General features: G+C 44.9%; 1 protein-coding gene across 3 annotated transcripts; it reads left to right on the forward strand.

Moving 5' to 3' along the window:
• The first annotated feature begins 4681 nt into the window (after window positions 1–4681).
• OSCP1 (organic solute carrier partner 1) lies at window positions 4682–23313 on the forward strand. 3 transcript variants are annotated; one of them, XM_050932127.1, is made up of 11 exons: window positions 4682–4844; window positions 11088–11117; window positions 16318–16472; window positions 17127–17294; window positions 17928–18008; window positions 18709–18812; window positions 19255–19383; window positions 20063–20132; window positions 20907–21046; window positions 21779–21842; window positions 22876–23313. In XM_050932127.1, exons 1-11 carry the CDS (start codon window positions 4733–4735, stop codon window positions 22990–22992), a joined length of 1170 nt encoding a protein of 389 aa, XP_050788084.1. In that variant the 5' UTR covers window positions 4682–4732; the 3' UTR covers window positions 22993–23313. The 3 variants fall into 3 exon arrangements, with proteins under 3 accessions (XP_050788084.1, XP_050788085.1, XP_050788086.1); XM_050932128.1 differs by lacking the exon at window positions 11088–11117; XM_050932129.1 differs by lacking the exons at window positions 4682–4844; window positions 11088–11117 and adding an exon at window positions 7942–8256.
• The last annotated feature ends 756 nt before the right edge of the window (window positions 23314–24069 follow it).

A 24069-nucleotide genomic window follows, 5' to 3' on the forward strand; every position in this document is an offset into this window, starting at 1 on the left:
ACTTACAAATGTAGAATTATGTATTAAAAAAATCCTTCAATGTAAAACTTTAGAGCTTACAATGGTGGTTGAAGCATGAAGACATGAATCTTTAGTACATCTGGCACAAATATCTTGCAACGCCAGTTACAACAGTGCCACGTGAATGCCGGTTCTCACTTTCAGGTAACGTTGTAATTGAGAAATGGGCAGCATTATCTCCTGTAAATATAAACAAACATTTCTCTTAGCGATTGGCTGAACAAGAAGTAGGACTGAGTGGACTTGTAGGCTCTAAAGTTTTACATTGGTTTTGAGTGCAGTTATGTAACAAAAACCCTTACATTTGTAAGTTGCACTTTCATGATAAAAAGATTGCACTACAGTACTCGTATAAGGTGAATTGAAAAATACTATTTTTGTTTTTTCCCGTGCAAATATTTGTAATAAAAAATAAAGTGAGCACTGTACATTTTTTATTCCGTATTGTAAGTGAAATAGATGTATTTGAAAATGTAGAAAAACATCCAAAATATTTAATAAATTTCAGTTGGTATTCTATTGTAACAGTGTGATTAATTGCAACTATTATTTTGTAGTTAATCGCGTGAGTTAACCACGATTGACAGACCTAATAACTACACAGGGGCACCTTATAAAATAATACGCTATCATCCATGCCCTTAAAATAACAGTACCTAGAAACATCTCTGTAATGTACAGTAGTGGGGACTGCAGCTGTTCTTTCATCAGTTGTGGCCTCACTGAGGAAGCCACTGATGGGGAGGGAGGGTTGGCGCTATCTTTAAACAAATTTAAATAAGTCTGTTAAGGAACTGGGTAAGAACTGGCCTTTGGGGCCTCTCACTTCTAAATCACTGAATGAAAATTGTCAAGGTGGTTAATGATCAAAAGTCATTAATGTCTGACAGCGCTTTGCCCTAGATGTTAAGTGAGTTTGAGTGGTCTCAGTCCAGTTCCTATTAACTGCCAGTCTTCTGACAAACTGCTCAAGTGGCTGGTACCTGGGAAATGTGTGTCCAGTCCAGTTGGCGCAAGTCTACACCTGGTACAATAATTAGGTTAGGTTGGGTATTTTTAAAAAAAATCTGAACTAAGCCTAGTATTCTGAGGATTGGAGATGTATTATTCAGATAAGGCACTGGCAAGGGGGAATAGCTACTTATATTAAAACAAAATTCCTACCTGCAGCACACGTGTCTCCAAGCCATATAAAAGCACAAATCTGTGACCATTTCAAATCAACAGCACAGAATATTGGATTAGGATAGGGTTGATAATAGCCCTCCCATTTTATCTGGTGTATGCAGGGAACCATCTGCAGGGATGTACTGGCGATGTGCTTTTGTGGCCCTTGTGAGGTATGCAGAATGGCTCGCGAAATGAACATCCGCTCTCCACAGTAAAGGTAAAGAGCACTGCAAAGTGGCAGTTGGTGGGTGAAATCCCAGACACACCATTGCCCTTTTTTGCTAGGGAAGAGGCGGCAACTTTTCATAGAATATCAGGGTTGGAAGGGACCTCAGAAGGTCATCTAGTCCACCCCCCTGCTCAAAGCAGGACCAACACCAACTTTTGCATGACTGCCCAGAAAATCTCATGCCATGGGCGAAGGCCCAGACCCCGTGGTGCAGTTCCGGTGGTAGGGATGCAGTATTTCCATTAGAGGAAGTGGCTGCAGGGTGAGAGGATAAAATCAGCACGTGTTTGCTGGTAGCTGATAAACGTTGAGTGGTGCAGGGGCTGGCTGGGGCAGTGAAGTGCAAGGGTGGTTGGGCTCTGTGGGAGGATCTGCAGTAGCTGAGATGGATTTTGTGGGGGCTCAGGAGGGGGACACGAGGAGTGGGCAGTATTTGAGAGTATACGGGTGTGGGATTGGGGGGTGTGGGGCAGAAGGGTGTATGATGGGGGTTGGGGTCGGAGGGGGGAGAGTATGTGAGGGGAATGGTGTGAGGGGGAAGAGAAGGGTGGAGGGTTACGGTGTAGGGGGGCAGAGGGGAATGGAGGGAGGGAGCAGAGAAGGGTAAGGGGAGTTAGAGTGTGGGGGGGCAGAGAAGGTAAGGGGGGGGTCAGGGTGTGGGAGAGAACAGAGGGGTAAGGGGGGTTACAGGGTGGGGAGTGTCACGGAGTCACCGGGCGATGCTCTGGAACTGCTCCCCACCAAGCCAGGCAGGACTTTGGGGAGCCTCCTCTCCCTTGGAGCAGACTTGTTCAGGGCAAGAAGCTCACACGGCTTCAACTCCTGGATCTCTCCTTGGAGCATTCAGCATCCTCTGCCCCTCCGTGCGCTTCCCACAGCGAGTCCACCCCAGCGGGGTCCTGGGGAAGCCACCGGGTCCTGCACCCTCACTTTGCAGTCAGACGTGACTCAGCCAGCCAGTAACACAGAGGTTTATTCGATGACAGGAACAGGGTCTAAAACAGAGCTTGTAGATACAGCGAACCGGACCCCTCAGCCGGGTCCATTTTGCGGGGCAGTGAGCCAGACCCCTCACATCTGCCCTCACTCAACCCCAGCCAGCTCCAGACTAACCACCCCTTCCAGCCCCTCTCTTCTGCTCAGCTCCTTTCCCGGGCCAGGAGGTCACCTGATCCCTTTGTCTCCAACACCTTCAGTTGGCACCTTTGCAGAGGGGGGGCCCAGGCCATCAGTTGCTAGGAGACAGAGGGCCAGGCATTTAGGTGCACTGTCCCTTTGCTCTGCAGCAATCACATGCCCTTATCCCACCACCTAGATACTTAAGAACTGCATAGGGGACACTGAGGCACCAACACAGTATTCAGAGGAAACATCAAGAACATTCCCAGTTCGTCACAGGGGGGCAGAGGGGTATGTGGGGTGCAGAGAAGGGTGGGGGGGCAGAGGGGATGGGAAGGGGGCAGAGAAGGGTGGGGGGGCAGAGGGGATGGGAAGGGGGCAGAGAAGGGTAAGGGGGTTAGGGTGTGGGAGGGGCAGAGGGGATGGGGGAGGGGGCAGAGAAGGGGAGGGGGGTTAGGGTGTGGGGGGCAGAGGGGATGGGGAGGGGGCAGAGAAGGGGAGGGGGTTAGGGTGTGGGGGGCAGAGGGGATGGGGAGGGGGCAGAGAAGGTGAAGGGGTTAGGGTGTGGGGGCAGAGGGGAGGGGGTTAGGGTGTGGGAGGGAGCAGAGGGGATGGGAGGGGGCAGAGAAGGGGTGGGGGTTAGGGTGTGGGGGCAGAGAAGGGTAAGGGGGTTAGGGTGTGTGGGTGGAAAGAGGGGATGGGGGAGGGGGCAGAGAAGGGTAAGGGGGTTAGGGTGTGTGTGGGGGGCAGAGGGGATGGGGGAGGGGGCAGAGAAGTGTAAGGGGGTTAGGGTGTGGGGGGCAGAGGGGATGGGGAGGGGGCAGAGGGGATGGGGGAGGGGGTTAGGGTGTGGGGGCAGAGGGGATGGGGAGGGGGCAGAGAAGGGGAGGGGGTTAGGGTGTGGGGGGCAGAGGGGATGGGGAGGGGGCAGAGAAGGGGAGGGGGTTAGGGTGTGGGGGGCAGAGGGGATGGGGGAGGGGGCAGAGAAGGGGAGGGGGTTAGGGTGTGGGGGCAGAGGGGATGGGGGAGGGGGGTTAGGGTGTGGCGGGGCAGAGGGGATGGGGAGGGGGCAGAGCAGCGGAGGGGGTTAGGGTGTGGGGGGGCAGAGGGGATGGGGAGGGGCAGAGAAGGGGAGGGGGTTAGGGTGTGGGAGGGAGCAGAGGGGATGGGGGAGGGGGCAGAGCAGGGGAGGGGGTTAGGGTGTGGGGGGCAGAGGGGATGGGGAGGGGGCAGAGAAGGTGAAGGGTTTAGGGTGTGGGGGCAGAGGGGATGGGGGAGGGGGTTAGGGTGTGGGAGGGAGCAGAGGGGATGGGGGAGGGGGCAGAGAAGGGGTGGGGGTTAGGGTGTGGGGGCAGAGGGGATGGGGGAGGGGGCAGAGAAGGGTAAGGGGGTTAGGGTGTGTGGGGGGGCAGAGGGGATGGGGGAGGGGGCAGAGAAGGGTAAGGGGGTTAGGGTGTGTGGGGGGGCAGAGGGGATGGGGGAGGGGGCAGAGAAGGGTAAGGGGGTTAGGGTGTGTGGGGGGGGCAGAGGGGATGGGGAGGGGGGTTAGGGTGTGGGGGGGCAGAGGGGATGGGGAGGGGCAGAGCAGGGGAGGGGGTTAGGGTGTGGGGGGCAGAGGGGATGGGGGAGGGGGGTTAGGGTGTGGGGGGCAGAGGGGATGGAGAGGGGCAGAGCAGGGGAGGGGGTTAGGGTGTGGGGGGGCAGAGGGGATGGGGAGGGGCAGAGCAGGGGAGGGGGTTAGGGTGTGGGGGGCCGAGGGGATGGGGGAGGGGGAGGGGCTTAGGGTGTGGGGGGGCAGAGGGAAATGGAGTGGGGGGGTTGGAGGGGGGCAGAGGCGCTGCTCCCCCCCACGCTCTAACGCGGGGCTTTGTTGTCGTTGCAGGCCCGGCCCGAGCGGCGGACCCCGGCGGGGCGGGGGGCCTGGTGCCCAATAAAGCTGTTACCGACCGAGCCGTCTCCTGCGCCGTGTGTCGGGGGGCGGGGGAGGGGATTCCTGTCGGCCAAATTCCCCCTTCCCCTTTAAGAGCCCGACTCTGCAACAAACCGGCCCCTGATTGGCTCCTGGCCCCGCCTCGGTGCCCTGGCAACGGCGTCCGCCTAACCAGGAGCCTGGAGCCGGCGGCGGCGAGGGACGGGCCCCGCGGCCCCGGCCGGACTCGGAGCGGCCCCTCAGGCCCCGCCCGGCCCCGGGCCATGTCGGCCCGCACGCTGCCGCTGCTCTTCCTCAACCTGGGCGGCGAGATGCTCTACATCCTGGACCAGCGGCTGCGGGCCCAGAGCATCCCCGGGGAGAAGGCGCGCAAAGGTGAGAGCCCGGCCGGGGGGGCGCCGCCTGCCCCCCCACAGCATCCCCGGGGGGCGCCCCCGCCCCTTCCCAGAGCATGCCCGGGGGGGGTGACCCCCCCATCGCCGCCTAGCCCAGCCCATCACCACACAGCGCCGGGGGGGCCGCCGTCCCCCCCCCCAGAATCCCCGGAGGGTCGCCCCCGCCCCTTCCCACAGCGTCCCCGGGGGCAGTGATGAGCTGCCAAAATGTTAACAACCGGTTCCCTATAAAAAGGTCTGATTTAAGGGGTGGGAGGGGTCGGGGTGGGGGGAGACACATACCCGTGGGACCAGGGGCCCCTGTAGGGCCTGGGGCAAATTGCTCTACTTGCCCCCCGGCAACTCTAGAACTTGCATCCCCCTCCCCCGTTACCTTGCTGGCAGCTCAAAGCAGCAGGACGACTCAGGAGTCCAGCTGAGCTGCCCAGCTGCTGGCCATGCTGCGGCTCTTGGGGGTGGGGGAAGCAGGGGAGGGCCTGGGGGAGACATCCTCGTGGGGCCAGGGGCCCCTGCAGGGCCCGGGCCAATTGCCTCACTTGCCCCCTCCCCTCTGGCCAGCCCTGGAGCTTGCAGCAGGACCCCCCACACACACCTTGCCGGGCCTCTCAAAAAGCGGCAGCAGGACAACTCCCTAGCTCAGCTGAACTGGCCACGCTGCAGCTGGGGAAGGGCCGGGGGAGCCTCAGCCGCCCCATCTGGGAATCCTGGGAGCAACAGGATGGTCCGGCCCTTGGACCAGAGTTCTTTGCCCACTCCCTGGCCCTTTAACAACCGGTTCTCCATGGAGGTCTAATTTTAGCAACCGGTTCTTGGGAACCTGTGGGAACCGGCTCCAGCTCACCACTGCCCGGGGAGCCTCCGTGTGCACCTTCCCAGAGCATCCCTGGGGGGCTGCCCCCACCTATCACCACACAGCACCGGGGGACCACCATCTGCCCCCCCCACAGCATCCCTGGGGGGGCTACACCCTCCCCTTCTCAGAGCATCCCTGGGGGGCCACCCCCCTCTACAGCATCCCCGGGGGCCTCCCTCCATTACAGCATCCCCGAGCATCCCAGGGGGGCTGCCCCTTCCCAGAGCATACCTTAGGACAGCTCCCCACCCCTCCTACAGCACCCCCAGGGGGCCACCTGCCATCCCCCACTACAGCATCCCTAGGGGGCCTCCCCCTGCCCTTACCCAGAGCATCCCGCGGGGCTGCCCTCCTCCACAGCACCCCCAGGGGGCCACCTGCTGCCCCCCACTACAGCATCGCTGGGGGGCCTCCCGCTGCCCTTACCCAGAGCATCCCCAGGGGGCTGCTCCTGCCCCTTCCCAGAGCATCCTTAGGAGGCAGGCCTGCAAAGGTGACAGCCCTGTCCCAGGGGACAGCCTCCCTGCACCTCCCCTGACAAGGGCCACAAAAGTGAGGCCTATGCAAGACTGCCCTGGTGCTACTCTACCCACCGTCTCCCATGAATTGGCTGAGAGAGAGAGAGACACACACACAAGCCACCGCCATCGCCACCGCAGTCTGTGTATCACAGCGTAGGCTGAAACTGGGAGTGGGCTGTAGGGGAATGGAGCATGTGGGAAGGCCAGGGCTCTTTAGAGGAGGCAACTTTAACTCTCCCCCCTTTTCCCCATGCCTCTGAAATGGAGCGACTTGAGTTCCATTCCTGTGGCAGGCTTCAAAATACTCTCTCCATGGAGCCAGTAAGAAGCTTTTTTTTTTTTTTGAGTCCCACTTCTTGCCCCTGTGGTTTGAAAGGGGAGTCTTCTGCCTGTGACCCAAATGTACAGCTTCTGTTTGAAGTCCTGTAGACAGCAAACAATCATGTCAATTTCACACTATTGCTTCAGAATCTTCCAGCCACAGCGGCAGGGCTGGCACTGTTCACCCGTGAAGGGGATAGAACACCAGAGGCTGTGGGAAGGGTGGAGCAGCAAGCCCACAAATCAAGTGCTCCTGCAAGGCAGTGAAAGGACACTTTCCCTTCCAGAAGCCAGGGGAGCTGGGGCTTCAAATGTATCAAATATCTACTATCCACAGAATAGAAAAATAGAACAGAGTTTGAAGACAGCACCTGGGTGCTCAGATGTTGATAAGAGGAATAGAGGAGTGCCTTTCTCACCTGTATTACCCATCCTCCTGCTGGGTGACCATGGCTCTCTCCCTCCTTACCTTTTTGTTGGCATCTGGCTAGTAGATCATATGCTAGGGCTAAGTTCCAGAGCCCTAATGGGGAGGCATCACATCTCACGGTGTAGGTGGTAGATATCTGGCTAAAGACTCTGTTTCCTTTACATGTCTGACATTTCTAGAGTTATGTTCATATTTAAACAGCTACACAATTTAGCTTCATCTCTAAAGAGAGTCAACAAATAATTCACTCTTTTGGATCCTGTATCTTTGGCTTTCTGTTCAAGAGGCTTGGTACACTGCCCTCTAAACAGCTGAGGCTCCATGAGCAAATTTTGTGCTAAACTGATTTTAAAATGGCTTCTTGTAAGTACATACTGAGCCAACCTGTTTTTTTTTCTAGAACCATGTTTAAAATTTGTTTTTAATGGAGTTTTGGACACAGCACTGTTGGATACTTATGCTCATGGATGTAAATGGTGATGTTACATTTTGAACAGAAAAATTCTGGCTAATGTAAGTGTGTGGGGGGGATGGGGGGGTATTGTTGAATGTGGATGAAAGCTATGCTCCAGCTCTCTGTACTCAGTTTCCATACTGTACAGTACAGTCATACTCTATCCCCCTACCCAATATATAGGTTTCTTCCAACTGTTACATCTTTTATGGAAACCTTGAAACCAACGGTTGCCGTTTGAAACCAGGGTTCTGACTAGATCCCCTTCATTGAGGGGCAGATGTGAACACCTCACTGTAGCTGCCTGGGGAGAAGCCTGTGTATTGGAAATGTATGTTCCAATAGAATATGAGTTGCACTAGAATATTATAAAGTAAAATGATATGACAGCATAGGAAGGAGAAAATGTGCCTGGGTGGAAGACTTGACTGGGCGTGCAGAGGACACATTCTTTGTTGCTTTGGTGAAGGGAATGACTCCTTCCTACTGATCCAGGGACATCCCAAACAGGCTGTGGAGGGTACCATCTACATCTCTGCCCTTGGTCTCTGTAAAGGGTGGGAATTAAAAAGAAAAACTGAGGAAATCCCAGAAGACCAAGAAGCAAATAGAGAAAACTCCAGTCATGGATGTACAAAATAACGTGAAATATTATCCTTCTCCTACTGATTCCATTGGTCAAGAAGCGACTTTGCTGCAGCACAAAAATGGACTCAGAGCTGCTCATTCATGGCAGTGTCCTCTGTTTTTAGCAATTTCACTCTGAAATATGATCAGTCACGCTCTAGCTCCAAAGTGATCTACTGTTTACTAGTAAGCTAGTCTCATGCAGTCATTTTTGTTGGGTGAGATTTCCCTGTATTAAATTTATATAAGAGAGTTATTCATATACTTACTATGGTATCAGAAGGATACTGCAAAGACAACATAGACATAACAACCATTTCCTAATCAGGGCATTATGGTCATAAATTAATAGATTCCAAGGCCGGAAGAGACCACTGTGATCATTTAGTTTGACTGTATAACACAGGCCATAGAACTTCCTGACAATAATCCCTAGAGCAGATCTTTTAGAAAATCATCCAATCTTGATTTAAAAATTGTCAGTGATGGAAAATCTACCATGACACTTGGTAAATTGTTCTGATTGTTAATTACTCTCACCATTATAAATTGATGCTATCTGAAACTAGGTACCTCTCTGGTAATGACTGCATGAAGCTGTTATCATTCTGTGACTTTCCATGAGCTCCGTAACTTCTGTGGCAGCCAGTGGTTCTGACCCCAGAACTGCCCAAGCAGTTGGCTCCAGTGCCAGCTGCTCAGGTGGCCCCAGAGACAGCCCCACTGGCCACTGCTGAAGCTGCTGCGCAGCCACCCGCTCAGGCAGCATTGTATCCAGCTGCACCAGCCACTGCTGGAGTGGCCCTGGGGCCAACAGCACTGGAAGCTGCTCGGGCAGCCTCAGGCAGCTGGCCCCAAGGACCATCGGAGCAGCAGTCAGTGCAGCTGGCCCCGGCGACCGCCCAAGCAATGGAGTCAGTGCGGCTGCCCTGGGGACCGCCTGAGCAGTGGTTCCTCAGGCAGCTGGAGCAGCTGCTGCTTGGCGGTCCCTGGCAGCTGGTGGTGCTGGTCCTGCCCCAACCCCTAGCAGCAGGACTCCCAGACACCTCCCCTAGCAGCAGACCCAGCTCCCTCTCAGCAGCACCTCCCTTACCCCCAAGATTTAATCGGGGGTATTTATAGTATTGTTATGGACAGGTCATGGGCCGTGAATTTTTTTATTGCCCTTGACCTGTCCATGACTTTTACTAAAAGTACTCGTGACTAAATCGTAACCTTAGTCATCATACTTATCAACATCTCCAGAAAAATCATCACTTCTTTACATACTAGAGATTGCTACACTTATTACAGTAAAGAGCTGGTATGGGTGGAGGCCTACAATAGAAGAAAGTAAAAACTAAGATTGTGCATTTGGTTATCATGGAAACCCAAATAAACTTCAAGTATCAGAGGTGTAGTCATGTTAGTCTGGATCTGTAAAAGCAGCGAAGAGTCCTGTGGCACCATATAAACTAACAGACATATTGGAGCATGAGCTTTCGTGGGTGAATTCCCACTTCGTCGGATGCGTGACTTAAACTTGCATAAACTTGAATATCTCTATTTTTATTTCGGAGCTTAATGCCTCAGGGATCCGTTTATGGAACCAAACTAACTCAAGATTTGGTCTTCTCAACAATATTTTCATCATCCTGGTTCTGAAATAACACAACAACCGCAGATGAGGTGTTATTTTTGGACCCAGAGATGGCTTCCTGAAACATAAATATATGACTATTGGACTTTGTGCCCACCCTAGTAACACGTTTTTGGACCCTGTATTTATAAAGTTGTAAAGTCATTATTAAATGTACCTCCCCCTTTGATTTCGTACTAACTGCACAAAAGCTCCAACCTTAAATCAATGGTATTGTGCAGCTCTCATTGTAACATTTTCAGAATTAAACAAATAAAGGTTAAAAATAAGCCACTTTCTTCTCCAAACCATGACTGTATATGGAGCAGGGGCAGGGAAGGCGTTCCCAGGAACTTTAAAATTTCATAACAATAAGAAATCAGGGAAAAGGTTCATTATGCTTTTTCATCTGTCCTCCCAACCTGAAAAAAACTGCTTGACAGTTGCAGAGGCTATATTACAGGAAGCTATTTTTAACAATTCATATTGTAATGGCTAAAGTAATGATAGGGCTATCTTATTGCACTATCGCTGTGTATTGTTCAAGTGGCTAGAGGTACAAAACTTAGGCTTGGCCTACACTACCAACTTATGTCAGTATAATTACGTGACTGAGGGGTGTGAATTTTCCACAGCCCTGAGAGACATAGATATACCAAGCTAACCCCCAGTGTAGACGGCACTATGTCAACAGGAGGGCTTTTCCCATTGACAAAGCTACCACCTCTCGAGGTGGAGTACCTGTGCTATCAGGAGAAGTGCTCCTGTTGGCGTAAGTAGCATTTTCACTGGAGCTACAGCAGTGTAGCTCCACCGGTGCAGCTGCAGCACTGTAAATGTAAACAAGCCGGGAAACATAATGACACATGAGGCGTGAATTAGTGACCCAAAAAAACAAGTTCTGACACATCTCGATGAGAACATAGGACCTGCACACTGTAGCGGCATTTTGCACTCCAGAAGAGTCAGGCTTTATTTCGGTTGAGATGTGGTTACAGCTATGTTGTAGTATCATTGGTTAGAACTGTTGACTCTATATTGTTCACTTGTGAGTAATAAATATAGTTGTACTGAAAACAACCAGATACATTAGCTCTTCCCTTTCCCAGCTTGGTGTCAAAAGTGCTGAACATTTGCTTGGGATAAAATTCTGGCCTCAGTGAAGTCAGTGGGATTTTTGCCAATGACCTCAAAAGGGCCAGAATTTCACCATTGGTGTTTGGTTTTTAATGTGAATTAAAGGTGAAAATGGCAGGCAGCCTTTTCTTGTTAAGCATTGAATGCTGACATGAAAATAAAGTCCATTAGCTAGATTTTTCCAATTTCTTTCTTTTAATCTCCTTGCAAGTATTGTTCTTACTACTTGAACCAATGTTTTTGTTTTGTATGCTTCGTGTAGATGAATGGACAGATGTGGACAGGAAACGAGGTACAGTAACCTTTTAGCTACATGCAGTAGATCAGCACAACCATATGCACTCTAAACCCATATGCACATACACACTCCGAACCCTATTACTGCAGTGTTGTAGTTATAGCAATTGTCAAGAACACAAACAGGTGATTCTTCAACCAAGACTTTCTATTTAAAAAATACATTACTAATTTTAGATCTAAACACAAATAAATCAAAGACCCTTTAACAATAAATATCTTATAATCATGCAGCCCTCTGAAAATTAATTATAATCAGGGCAATGCATTTCAATGGATGAGAGAACTTTCTAGCCAAATCTGAATGTCTTTGTTGATTAACCTTACAGAAATACAAGCATATGACTGCATGAGTTCTGTGAGCATTGTTCATGTGTATAATGCAGGCAGTAATCATGTATGCTGCATAGCTGTATTTCTGTAAGGGATATTCCCTAATCCCCTACCTTTCCTGATCTTAATTAGTCTCCAGTTTCCAGAGACCAGCACCTCTTTAAGCAGCTTCCTTTTAATAGTTATGATTCACAGTTTTCAGAATAAAGGCTTCAGCATTCTCTGTACATTTAGCTAAGGTGCTTCACTATGTAGGGCTGTCAAGTGATTAAAAAAAAAAATCGTGATTAATCGTGATTTAAAAAATCGCAATTAATCATGCTGTTAAACAACAATAGAATACCATTTATTTTAAATATTTTTGGATGTTTTCTACATTTTCAAATATATTAATTTCAGTTACAACACGGAACACAAAGTGTACAATACTCACTATATTTATTTTTTATTACAAGTATTTGCACTGTAAAAAACAAAAAAACATTATTTTTCAATTCACCTCATACAAGTACAGTAGTGCAATCTCTTTATCAAAAAGATTGAACTTACAAATGTAGAATTATGTAAAAAAATACTGCATTCAAAAATAAAACAATGTAAAACTTTAGAGCCTACAAATCCACTCAGTCCTACTTCTTGGTCAGTCAATCATTCAGACAAACAAGACTGGTTACAATTTGCAGGGATAATGCTGCCTGCTTCTTGTTTACAAAACTACAGAATCCAAACCACCAAAAAGGAAAATCAGCCGCCTGCTGGTGACATCTGACTCAGATGATGAAAATGAACATGCGTCAGTTCGCACTGCTTTGGATTGTTATCAAGCAGAACCCATCATCAGCATGGAAGCATGTCCTCTGGAGTGGTGGCCGAAGCATGAAGGGGCATACAAATGTTTAGCATATCTGGCATGGAAGTACGTTGCAACAGCAGCTACAAAAGTGCCATGCGAAAGCCTGTTCTCACTTTCAGGTGATGTAAATAAGAAGCAGGCAGCAGTATCTCTCATCAGTGTAAACAAACTTGTTTGTCTTAGCAATTGGCAGAATAAGAAGTAGGACTGAGTGGACTTGTAGGCTCTAAAGTTTTACAGTGTATTGTTTTTGAGTGTAGTTATGTAACAAAAAAAATCTGCACTTGTAAGTTACGCTTTCCTAATAAAGAGATTGCACTTCAGTACTTGTATGAAGTGAACTGAAAAATACTATTTATTTTATCATTTTTACAGAGCATATATTTGTAATAAATAATATAAATTGAGCACCGTGCGCTTTGTATTCTGTGTTGTAATTGAAATCAGTATTGAAAATATTGAGTAAATTTCATGTTATAAGTATGATTGATTGCAAATTAATTTTTTTAATCACAATTTTGTTTTTAGTTAATCACGTGAGTTAACTTCGATTAATTGACAGCCCTATACCTAAGTGTTCAAGTCATATTCACGTGTGACTATGCTGGAGTTTGCTTCCGTTTTTTCTCTGTGGCTCCACAATGTGTTTTGTGCAGTTACATATTCTTGCAGCATTTAAAATGCACTAACATATCATGTTGGGCTCTATCGTAACACATGCAAAAGTGGGATGTGGAGGATAAAAGCACCTGCTTTTCATATTTATATAGTCAAGGCACAACTGTGGATTCCACATAGATCAATCAGTAAAGCTTTAATACTTTCATTGTGCAAGGATTATACAGTAAGAACATACTGTATCCATTGCTGGATGCTACTATTAAAAGGAATGATCCCCGAGCAGTGAACAGTCCAAAATCACAAGGCTGATGATATCATGATGATTTAGGCTTCACCCATCCTCATCTACTTAATTGACTTCCGTTGTTTGTCATTAATACACAATTGTTCATGTTTACACAATGAGTAGCTAAAGGAGCTGCTGCAGCTGTGTAAAATGTAACCAGTGACTGGTGTCTGAAGCAGTAATTAGTAGTTGGCAGACTGTAATGTGAACGTGTATGTGTCTGTTGTTCACAGCTGGAGTCAGTTATAACCTTGGTTGTCAGCAGTTGTGTACCTGGATTTTGTTTTAAATGGAAACTTGTTGCAAGTAAAAATGTGTAACTGTTTTGGTCTTGGATTATTCATTTGGCTGACTTGAATGTAATCTAAAGCATGAGCTTTATCAGGACAGAAAGTTATCTGCTTCCTGTCATGCATGTGAGCCATCTCTCATTAAACTGCATTAGAAACTGAGATGTATGGGTCACAAAATGATGTGATATGATTATGAAAGAACCTCTGTGAATCCTCCCTCTTCTCTCTCGTCCATTGCATTCTCTCTTTGTGGGAATGTCTCCTGTCTGCAGTTGGATCCCTTTCCTGGTCCTGCTTGCTGAGCTCCCTCTGTGCCTAGTTGCCTTTATGCTGCACTGCTTAGAGTGTCCTTATCCTTGTGCCAACGCACCTCTGTTTTTTTTTATTTTCCTAAACTCGAATGGCTAACGTTCTCCTTGGGAGAACCTGCATTCTGGGATCCCTTTGCTTGATCCAAGGCTTTTGTCTTTAGTTCCTATAAAGAAATTAATACCACATTTCACTATCAGAAGTGTTTTTTTTTTAATGATACAGGGTTGGCTGTCCCCTTTTTACATTGAATATTTGTTTCTTTCACAGCCCTACTTTAAGAAATGTGAATGGTTTTAATTGCAGGAATTAATTTACGTAAGGATTGATGTGTGGTTAATACAAGTCATCCCATTTCATTCAATTTCATTCCATTGTAAAACACTTATAGAGAGACTTTGAGTATTGTTGCAACTCTAAATAGGATTGTTCTGCTACCTGTTTGGATGGCCTTGGTAACAAGTGAAGGAGAAGACCTTAATGTGTGCAATGTGTGCAAACAGCTATAAAATATTCATGTTAGTGTTGCCATGGGGCAGAAGGTCTGATTTTTTCATGTCTGACCAGCTGCAAAATAAAATATGTAATGACTGATACTTATTGACATTGGATTGGATTTTCTTCATTCCTAAAGGGATGTTGGATTAAGATTCATTGTACTGCTGTGAAGCAAATTTTTCTGGCTAGGATTGACAAATAAAATGTTTTATGGATAGTACGTGCCAAAGGTAGGCAGTGGGGGAAGAAAAACCTTTTAATCATAGTTACTTCTATTTGGGTCACTGCTTCTTAGAAGCTGAGAATATATTGGGATCCTATGAAATGTCTTAAGATGCCCGCAAGGGGAAATACTGTTTTGCATCTTTGTAAATATTACCTTCAAGCAAGCATAGAGGGAATTGCATCAGTAATGACTTGCGCTCCAGCACCCTGAATGATCTGTTTCCAGCTTCTCGGCACCTGAATGGTACCTAGCAACTGCCCTGGATATCTAACTAAATTTCCAGTATTATTTAGCGCCAGAGAAGGTGAAAATAGCTGCTGTATAGCTTCTTCTGCAGCGCAGCAGACCCACTCATCACCCCCTGCCCCTGCAATGGTGAGCGTGCACTCTAACTCTACCAATAAGAAATCATGTCAGTATTTATATAACTAATCACTACCACCAAGTATCCCTTTGTTCTCTGACTTCTGCCCGGAGGTTTCTGTAATCCTGTTTGAATTTGCTAGCCTCACTATCTTTGGTAGTGGTCATCTGCTTCGAAGAGGCTTAATCCTTGCTCTGTAGTCTTGGTATGGACTGCAACATTAGCTTTCATTCAGCATTTCCATAGTGGGAAGGGAGTGCGTGGGGTACAGAGTTTAGGGCCAAATTCAGTACTGAAGACGGTGGAGTTGCACCTCCTTGTATCACTGCTAAATTTGTCTCTAGTGTCTACCTTTTCAGAAAAGCAGTGTACTCTGATGACTAGAGCAGAGCACTGCGAGGCAGGACACCATGGTTCTGTTCTTTGCTCTGTCACTGCATCTCTTGAGTTAGTCCCTTAACAGCTCTGTGCCTCAATAAACATATATAAAAAGGTACTATTCATAAGGTTATTGTGAAGCTTAATAAATGTTTTGAAGTGCTTTGAGATTCTCATATGAAAACCACAGTGGAAGAGCTCAGTATTATCTTCCAGTGGTGCCACTGTTTGAAATGCTTTCCTTACCACTAAAAATCCAAATCTGTGCAACACAAAAACTTCAGACAAGGAACCTTGAATCATTTGATAGACTTCTGTTAAAAAGAGGAAAAGAAATTGATTTCTTACATTTCTAAAGGGAGAAAAAGATTCAGTTGACCATAATTTATTTTAAGATGGTAATGTGAAAGTCTAATATAATTTAGAACCACAAAGCTTTCCCTGTGGAGCAGAATTATAGCTAAATAGGCATTAGATGTAGTATCAGCCTGTTCACAGAACAGACATTTCTGATTTAAATAAAAAAATAATAGAAGTAATAGACATGATTTAAAAAACAATGCACCAAAAAGAATCTTATTCCCATCAGAAAGAAAGTGTTTGTTGCCTATGGCTAGGTCTACACTGCAGACTTTTGCCAGCTCAGCTCAGTCATTCGCAGGGGTGAAGAGGTGTGATCCCTGACCTACAGAGCTGTGTCAACAGAAGCTCCTAGTGTAGATGCATTTATACTGGCAGAACTTCACTTTTACCAGTATAGTTTGTTTCTCTCGTGGGAGATGGTTTTACTATACTATAGCAAAGGACAGCTTTGCTGGTTTAGCTGCGTCCACACTAGAAGTGCTTTGCTGGTATAGTATACCAGTATTTTTTTCTCTTGTGGCCCTGTATGTGGTTTGCATAAGTAACAATTCATATGAATCCTCACACACCTGATTGTCTGTGTCCTCCATGTGGAACAAAATAGAGCATGAGCTATTTTTGAAGTCTGTCAGTATAGAAAATCAACAAAATGGGTTCTTTTGTCTTTACAGTTATGAATGATATCATCACAACCATGTTCAATAAAAAGTTTATGGAGGAGCTGTTTAAACCACAGGAACTCTATTCCAAGAAGGCCCTGAGAACAGTGTATGACCGGCTGGCTCATGCTTCAATCATGAGGCTGAACCAGGCAAGCATGGATAAGGTAAAAAGAATGTCTTCCCTTCATAAATTATTCTAGATATTAGAAGCCATTGCAGTAGATTTTTTTTATATCATTCTAATTGATGAAGCATTTTGTGACAGAAATCCTCCTTGCAAAAGTTCCTCCTAGTTTCCTCCCAGGAAAGGTGTTAGAAAATACACTTAGTATCAGACACATTAAGATAACTTGTAACAACAACAAATTCAAAACTCTGTGTTTCTGCTTTGATAATGTGAAAGTGTTTGATTTGGGGTGTTCATTAGCTATATCTTAATTATAACTGTGTATATGCTTATTACTCTTTGGGCATCTTCAAATTCATACCCTCAATTTTGTATGTGCAAATACCTGAATGTGTGCCTGCAAAGAGTATTCTACATGCAAATAATTGTGGCTATAACTAAGGAGGTTGAGGAAAGCCCCTGTGAACACTTTACCCTATGTGTTTAGATACTGACAATTAAATTCTGCATGTTACAGGTATGTATAAAACCTACCAAAGGAATAAAAGATCATAGCTCTTACCATACAGGTATTGGGTTGAGTTTTCAAAATCACTTTCCAGGTTAAACTTGACTTGAAGTGAGATTTTCACGAGATGATGACGGACCTCGGCTTTTTGATCTAACTAGATTTCCCTGCATTATTTTACAGCTCTATGATCTTATGACTATGGCTTTCAAATACCAAGTTCTGCTCTGTCCTCGACCCAAAGACATACTGCTAGTCACTTTCAATCATCTGGATGCTATCAAGGATTTTGTACGAGACTCCCCTAATATTCTTAACCAAGTGGATGAAACATTTCGGCAGCTAATCGATGTAAGAGCCAATTATTGGATGCTTGTTTTTTTCAGCTAATTTTAAAGATGCTAAATACCCCGTTGATGAGTAGCTCAGTGAGTGGGGAACTTTGCTTTCACCCTTAGGAAACAACTCAAATCATTCTGCTCCCCTCTGGAACCTGAGGGAAATAGATTTGGTTTTCAGTTACTGACTTTTCCTAATCTTTTTGGAACCACAAATATAACTATCCCAGTAAAAGACTTTTTTTTTTCTCTAAATTGTATTTCTTTGGAAGGGAATTTAGTGACTGATATATTCCAACAATAAATAATGGTGAAGGAAGGAAGGCTCTGAAGTGTTATAAAAACACTTCTTGAGACTGAGCAGTTTAGAATCCCAGTGTTGTTTTCATACTGGCTCACTTGAAGCTATTTATTTATTTAGGGTCCAATCCAGTTCCCATTAAAGTGTAAGTCTTTCCATTGACTTCAGTAGGAATTGAATTTGGAATTGGTTTGTTAACAATGGCTGCTTACCACACTGCCCTTTATTTATTTTTATTTGCAACACAATTTTGACATTTTCGTGGCCACATTTGACTGGATGGGACAGGTCATTCACAGAACAGCTTAGAAACATTACAGTTATAATTTCTTTTCTGTTCTCTAGATGTACAGTTGTCTCTCTGCTGGTGAATTTCAGCTGATCAGGCAAACACTCCTAATTTTCTTTCAGGACATGCACATCAGGGTAAGTGTCCCATTTCATTAGCCTATAAGAAAAATAGTGTGTTTGATTTTGTGGCAATAAAATGTAGGTATTTTGTTATAATTACATTAGTTTGAAACAGGTGTGTTTTTGCTGCTTGGGCTTGTAACTTACATCTATGTGCTTGATCTCTCCGTAACTCTAAAAACTGAGCACAACATAAATAACAAGTGTGCCTAATAGTTTTTACTAAATGAACATCCCATTCACTAGAATGATATGAAAAGCAACTGCCCATACTCAGCTGCAGTTCTTTAAATACTAATATACAGACTGTTTTCTGGACTTGGGTTTTTCATTACTGAGAGGTTTCACAAACCCAGAGATACCTGTTTATGTACAAACTCAACTGACAAACATTTTTCTTTTTAATTAAAGGCTTGACTAAGAAACCATGAAAAACTGAGGATTGACAGAAGGATTCGACATTCCTAAATAAAATGAAGGGTTCTGTTTTACTCATTTGAGTATGATCAGTTAAAGTTAGATTAATCCTTCCAGTCTGTGGGTGATGACTAGAATATGACTACTGTGGGCCCAATCTCACAGTCCTTTCAAATATCAGCCTTCCTTTGATTTTGGCAGGAATTACCATGCAGGAAGTCTGCAGGATCAGGCTCCAAGTGATTTACATTAGGAATTGTTTGACTGATATTTTTATGGGTGGGGTGTTTCTTTGCAGGTCTCCATCTTTCTAAAGGATAAAGTACAAAACTCGAATGGTCGCTTTGTGCTGCCTATATCAGGTCCTGTTCCATGGGGAACAGAAGTTCCAGGACTCATCAGGTGATTTCTAAACCATTATTTATTATGTATGCAGCTCCCCCAGTGTGCATGGCTGCCCACAAAGGAGCAGTTGGTACCAACTGTAATGAGAATACTTGTCCAGTGGGAACTGCACCAAAATTATCATTAATTTTGCATAGATCACTGAATATCTGTTGGGTATTAATTACTTATATAGCTCAGGACTTGGAACAAGTGATCTGACATTGAAAGGCTGAGTATTTCCTCATTAATCCGCTGTTCCACAAAGTCCCCCTTATTTATTCTTTTAAAATTACACCACTGCCCTTTATCAATTTAGTTGTTTTTTATAGTAGTATCAAACATTTGACAAGAGAGAGCTTGATTCCCCCTCCTCCAGTATGAAGAGCAAAGCAAGTCAGCACTAAAGAGCCTCACTGAATATCTTGAGATAACAATGATTTATTTTTATTCCTTTAAGGATGTTTAATTGCAATGGAGATGAAGTTAAAAGGGTTGAATTCACCAATGGTGGAAATTATATCAGTCCACAAAGGGAAGGTTCATTTGATCTTTATGGAGACAGAGTGCTTAAGCTGGGGACAAACATGTAAGTAAACTGTCCTACGTAGAAACTACGTATAAAATTCTTAATAAAACCTGCTGAAGGTCAGCCTTGAAGATAAATGGCTCTTGGTTTGTTGAGGAAAATATGTCTTGAGTCTTTGTATCTCGTTGGCTTGTTTATGCCACTTCTGCAGCTCTTTATCAGCTTGACACCTTTAGTTTAGTGATGTCGTCCTGGGAGGAGAGCACCACAACTAGCAGTAGCTATGTATGGATATATATAAATAGCCCCGAAAAGAAACAGCAGATTCTCAACTCCTGTCTAGGGCAGAGTTGAGGAATGACTGGATCTGGTTTACTATTACATGTTCTGTGAGCTGCATGTAATTATCACTTAGTTTGCATTCAGGGAATACTTTTGATGAATAGATTTCTTCTGAGTAATTCTGCCATTCAGGAAAGAAGAGTTAGGAGTACTCTGTCCATTTGTACTTTTCTTCACTCAAGCACTCTAACACAGTCAATATGTTAGAAAACTGAATTAAAACTGCTCATTCCAATTATTCACTGTCTCCAGAAAAGAATGTATCGATATAACTTTATCATCCAGAAAACATATTTTGATCCTATGCAGACAGAGATGTCTCTTTGGCTCCTCCCCTGTGCATAGGAACTGACTGTTTTTTCCCTGCATGCAGTAACTCTTTTATTTTTCCCTCTAGGTACAGTGTTAGTCGGCCAGTAGAGACACATATGTCAGGAGCATCCAAGAGTTTGGCATCCCACACAAAGGTTGGATGTCCTTCTATCCCCTTCATGCTTTACTAAGTTATTGACGTCAGTGACATTCTGTGGCAAAAAAAGTATTTTGGTCTAATTACGCATTATGTGAAGATGTCCTTTTATCAGTTTTGGATTTGCCACCTTTTTTAGTTTCATTCAATCTCCCCTTGTTCTTTGATGAGACATGAAGAACAGAAGCTCCCAACCTTCCTTTTCTAGACCATTCATTATTTTATATACTTTTATCATGACCTCTCCTGTTCATCTTCCTTTCTCAGGTAAACAATCCCAGTCTCTTCAGGCTTTGTATATCAGATAGTTTTTCCAGGCCTCTGTATTGTTAGCCTTCTCTGAACCCCCTCCAATTTTGTAACCTCCTTGTTGCCATGAGGTGACCAGAGCATATTAGAGGAGGCTACCAGTGGTTTATATCATGGTTTAATAATTTTTTCTGTATTATTCTCTGTCCTGATCTTTATGCATGCTAAAATCTTTGTTGTTTTTCCAAACCAGTTGTTTGACCTACTGAAACAGTTGGAAGTTCATTTTACAGATTTTTCAGCTGTTCGATTTAGCCAGGAAATTATTTTATTCTGTATGTGTAACCTCAGTTTGAGTCCATATGCGCTAAACATCAGTCAGCCACCATATTGCTTCGATAATATAAAATAATATCACACTGAAAAATGTTGTTGTCCTTTACAATACCAGGAACCAGCAAAATGAGTATAGTCCTTCTTTTTCTTTTTGTCCATCCAATAAATCCATTGTTGTTTTCTGCAGGAGAATGCAGCCCCTAACCCTCTTGCTAAAGAAGAACTGAACTTTTTGGCTAGACTAATGGGAGGCCTGGAGATCAAGAAACCCAATGGCAGTGAGCCAGGATTCCGATTAAACCTATTCACAACGGATGAGGACGAAGAGTATGCTTAATTCCAGTGCAATTTTGTGTGTGTGGTTTTGGTACTGGGGAGAGGCACAGCATTGACAGTCCTGGAGACTGAAGCCCTTTTTCTAAAGCGAAGGTACAGCACAGGGCAAGCTTTCTATTATGGCTCAATCCTGACCTGGATGGATCCTCTCCAGGGACAAGAGAGGAGTTCAGTCTCTCTGGTGTGTTCACACCTTGGCCTCTGAAATTACCAACCAGAAATCTAGTTAGCACAGGTGCCGGGGGGAGGGTTGTAACGTGGAGTCTTCTCCACTATAAAGTGACTGAGGTTTCTTAATTCTCCATTGAATAGTAATGACTTTTGGCTACTAGTGACCTGATAGATTTGAACCTGTGCCTGAAACGAAATACTCTCCCATTAGCAATCTCCCTCCAGCTCCTTTTAAGCAAATAAACATTTCACAAGATAAGTGCTTTATTACAGCCTTAATGACAATTCAGCTAATCTGGTCTTTCAGCTCTAATCATCCTAGTCTCTTTGATAAAGGATTTATTTTCTGGCTAGGGGGAGCAGAAGGCTGCCATTCCATTGTCTGATTAGTTAAAGTTAAAGCTAGCTGGATTTGTTTTGTATTAGAGAAATACACGGGGTGCTATATGAAGAAGGCTGCTCAGTAAATTAATAACCAACCAGATGTTTTCCCCTTCACTCCGCTATCTATCATACATGAGATTAAATAAACTTTTTTATGCTTTCAATCAGATATGCAGCATTGACCAGACCTGAAGAGTTATCTTACAAAGTTATCAACATACAAGCAACCCAGGTATGTATAGTCAAGTATCAGAGGGGTAGCCATGTTAGTCTGGAGCTGTAAAAAGCGACAAAGAATTCTGGGGCACCTTATAGACTAACAGACGTTTTGGAGCATAAACTTTCATGGATGAATACTCACTTCGTCAGATGCATCTGATAAGTGAGTATTCACTCACATCTGACAAAGTGGGTATTTACCCACGAAAGCTTATGCTCCAAAACATCTGCTAGTCTATAAGGTGCCACAGGACTCTATCGCTTTTTACAGGTATGTATAGTGTATTTCAGATCTTTGATCTTTATCATCTCTTTGTTTCTGAGAAAATAATTTTACGCTAAGGATGAATTCGATAAATTTTGAAAATATTAATGTATTTTGACAAAACCCAGTTAAGATCACAAATAAGTAATAGAAATTATGTGCAGACTTAGCAATTGCAAAGTAATAGAATTAGAAAGATAGCAGATATTTGCAACTGTATCTCCTTTACTCACCTGCCAACGCACAAAGTTTTAAAAATATATAGGCTAGAGATGGCAGACCCTGTGGACCATTTGCCTGCTTCTATTGCCCTACAGCTGCAGATCCTCACATGCTTAACTTTAAGCAGGTGGTTAAGTATGTCACCTGAGTTTTGTATTCTGATTCCAGTCCTGTGGTCTGCACAGGGCAGAACTGCAGGGGCAGGCTCCATCATTAGCTATTTTAAGGGAAAAGCAATGGCCAGTGTTATAATTAACGAATGGGGGAAGGGGAGGAGGTACACACTTGTTTTTATTTGTAGTGTTTAAAAAACTGGTGGTTCATCAGGGGTTTAGTTAATTTCTCAGTAACTGACAAGTATCTTTTCTTAAACATACTTTTTATGTTAAAATACATAAAATTCAGAATGCTGAGGGCTTTTCTAAGGTTATGATGACGGCTTTAAATTTGGTCAAATTTTGGACCTTAAATCTTCAGATGAACTCTCTGAACAGTTATACCGACAATAATTGTGAAATTAAGAATTTAGATGTTGGGGTTTTGTTTTCGTTTTCAACAGGACCAACAGCAGAATGAGGAGCTGGCTCGAATCATGGGAGAGTTTGAGGTGACAGATCAGCCCAGACAGAGCACAAGCAAGGGAGATGATTTACTGGCCATGATGGATGAATTATGATACTCTGCTTCTCAGAGGCACAGGCAGAACAAGAAGCTGTTTATTTAGTCACTTACAATTTGACACAGACAGAAACCTGCTGCTAGTCTCCTATCACATGGAGCTGTTACAAATCCTGTCTGTTTGTGTCATGACTGATTACACAGGCCAGCCTCAGACCCCAGAATCAGTCTGGGTGGCATTTATACACATTCTACCAAAACTACTCTGATTTTAAATGTGACCTTTCAATATTTGCCTCCTTCATTTTCTGTGAAAGCTCTAGATTGTTCCAGGCCTCAGACTTAGAATCTTGAGTAATTAAAGGAAAGGGGAAGTGAGTATTCATGTTCTGCCCTTAACCTTTGCTGTGGGAAGTCTGGATACTTTAGATACCATTTATAATGGGAAATGTGAAGCTTGGTGTAATATATGCTAGCTTGTGTGTGATTCTTTAGCACTCCTGGAAGGAACAGTCCCTTCTCTTTGCCAGTTGAGGCCAGAGAAGATTTTGTTTACTTCAATTCATGTAGCTAGCTGTCTGTCCACCATTAAACAGTAGCAACCTCTTTTTTGCAGCACTCATAAAAATGAGAGGTCTAGAAATGACCTACTATCAAAAAAGTGTCTTATTTGTGTTTCTATGTTCATACTTCACTGTTCATTTCTGCTCCATCACAAAACAGGGAACTCCAGTTCTTCAGAAATATTTTCCTGAGTGCGTAGTCCATATTTTCTGTCTTAGAATAAATCTGTTGGCCAGAGCAATGTAAACTTCAGCCCCTAAATGCTGTGCTATCTACCGCTTTTCTTACTTCCCTTTAGTGATATTCTTCTTTATAAATGTAGCAATGTGAAAGTAACTTTCAGCTGGATTGGGGGGAGGGATAGCTCAGGGGTTTGAGCATTGGCCTACTAAACCCAGGGTTGTGAGTTCAATCCCTGAGGGGGCCATTAAGGGAACTGGGGTAAAAATCTGGGGATTGGTCCTGCTTGGAGCAGGGGGTTGGACTAGATGACCTCCTGAGGTCCCTTCCAACCCTAATAGTCTATGATTCTATGATTACTTTTATGGTCTGTTGTTTGCAAGAAATAAGG

This window comes from Gopherus flavomarginatus, chromosome 22 (genome assembly GCF_025201925.1).
Source record: "Gopherus flavomarginatus isolate rGopFla2 chromosome 22, rGopFla2.mat.asm, whole genome shotgun sequence".
Taxonomy (NCBI): Eukaryota; Metazoa; Chordata; order Testudines; family Testudinidae; genus Gopherus; species Gopherus flavomarginatus.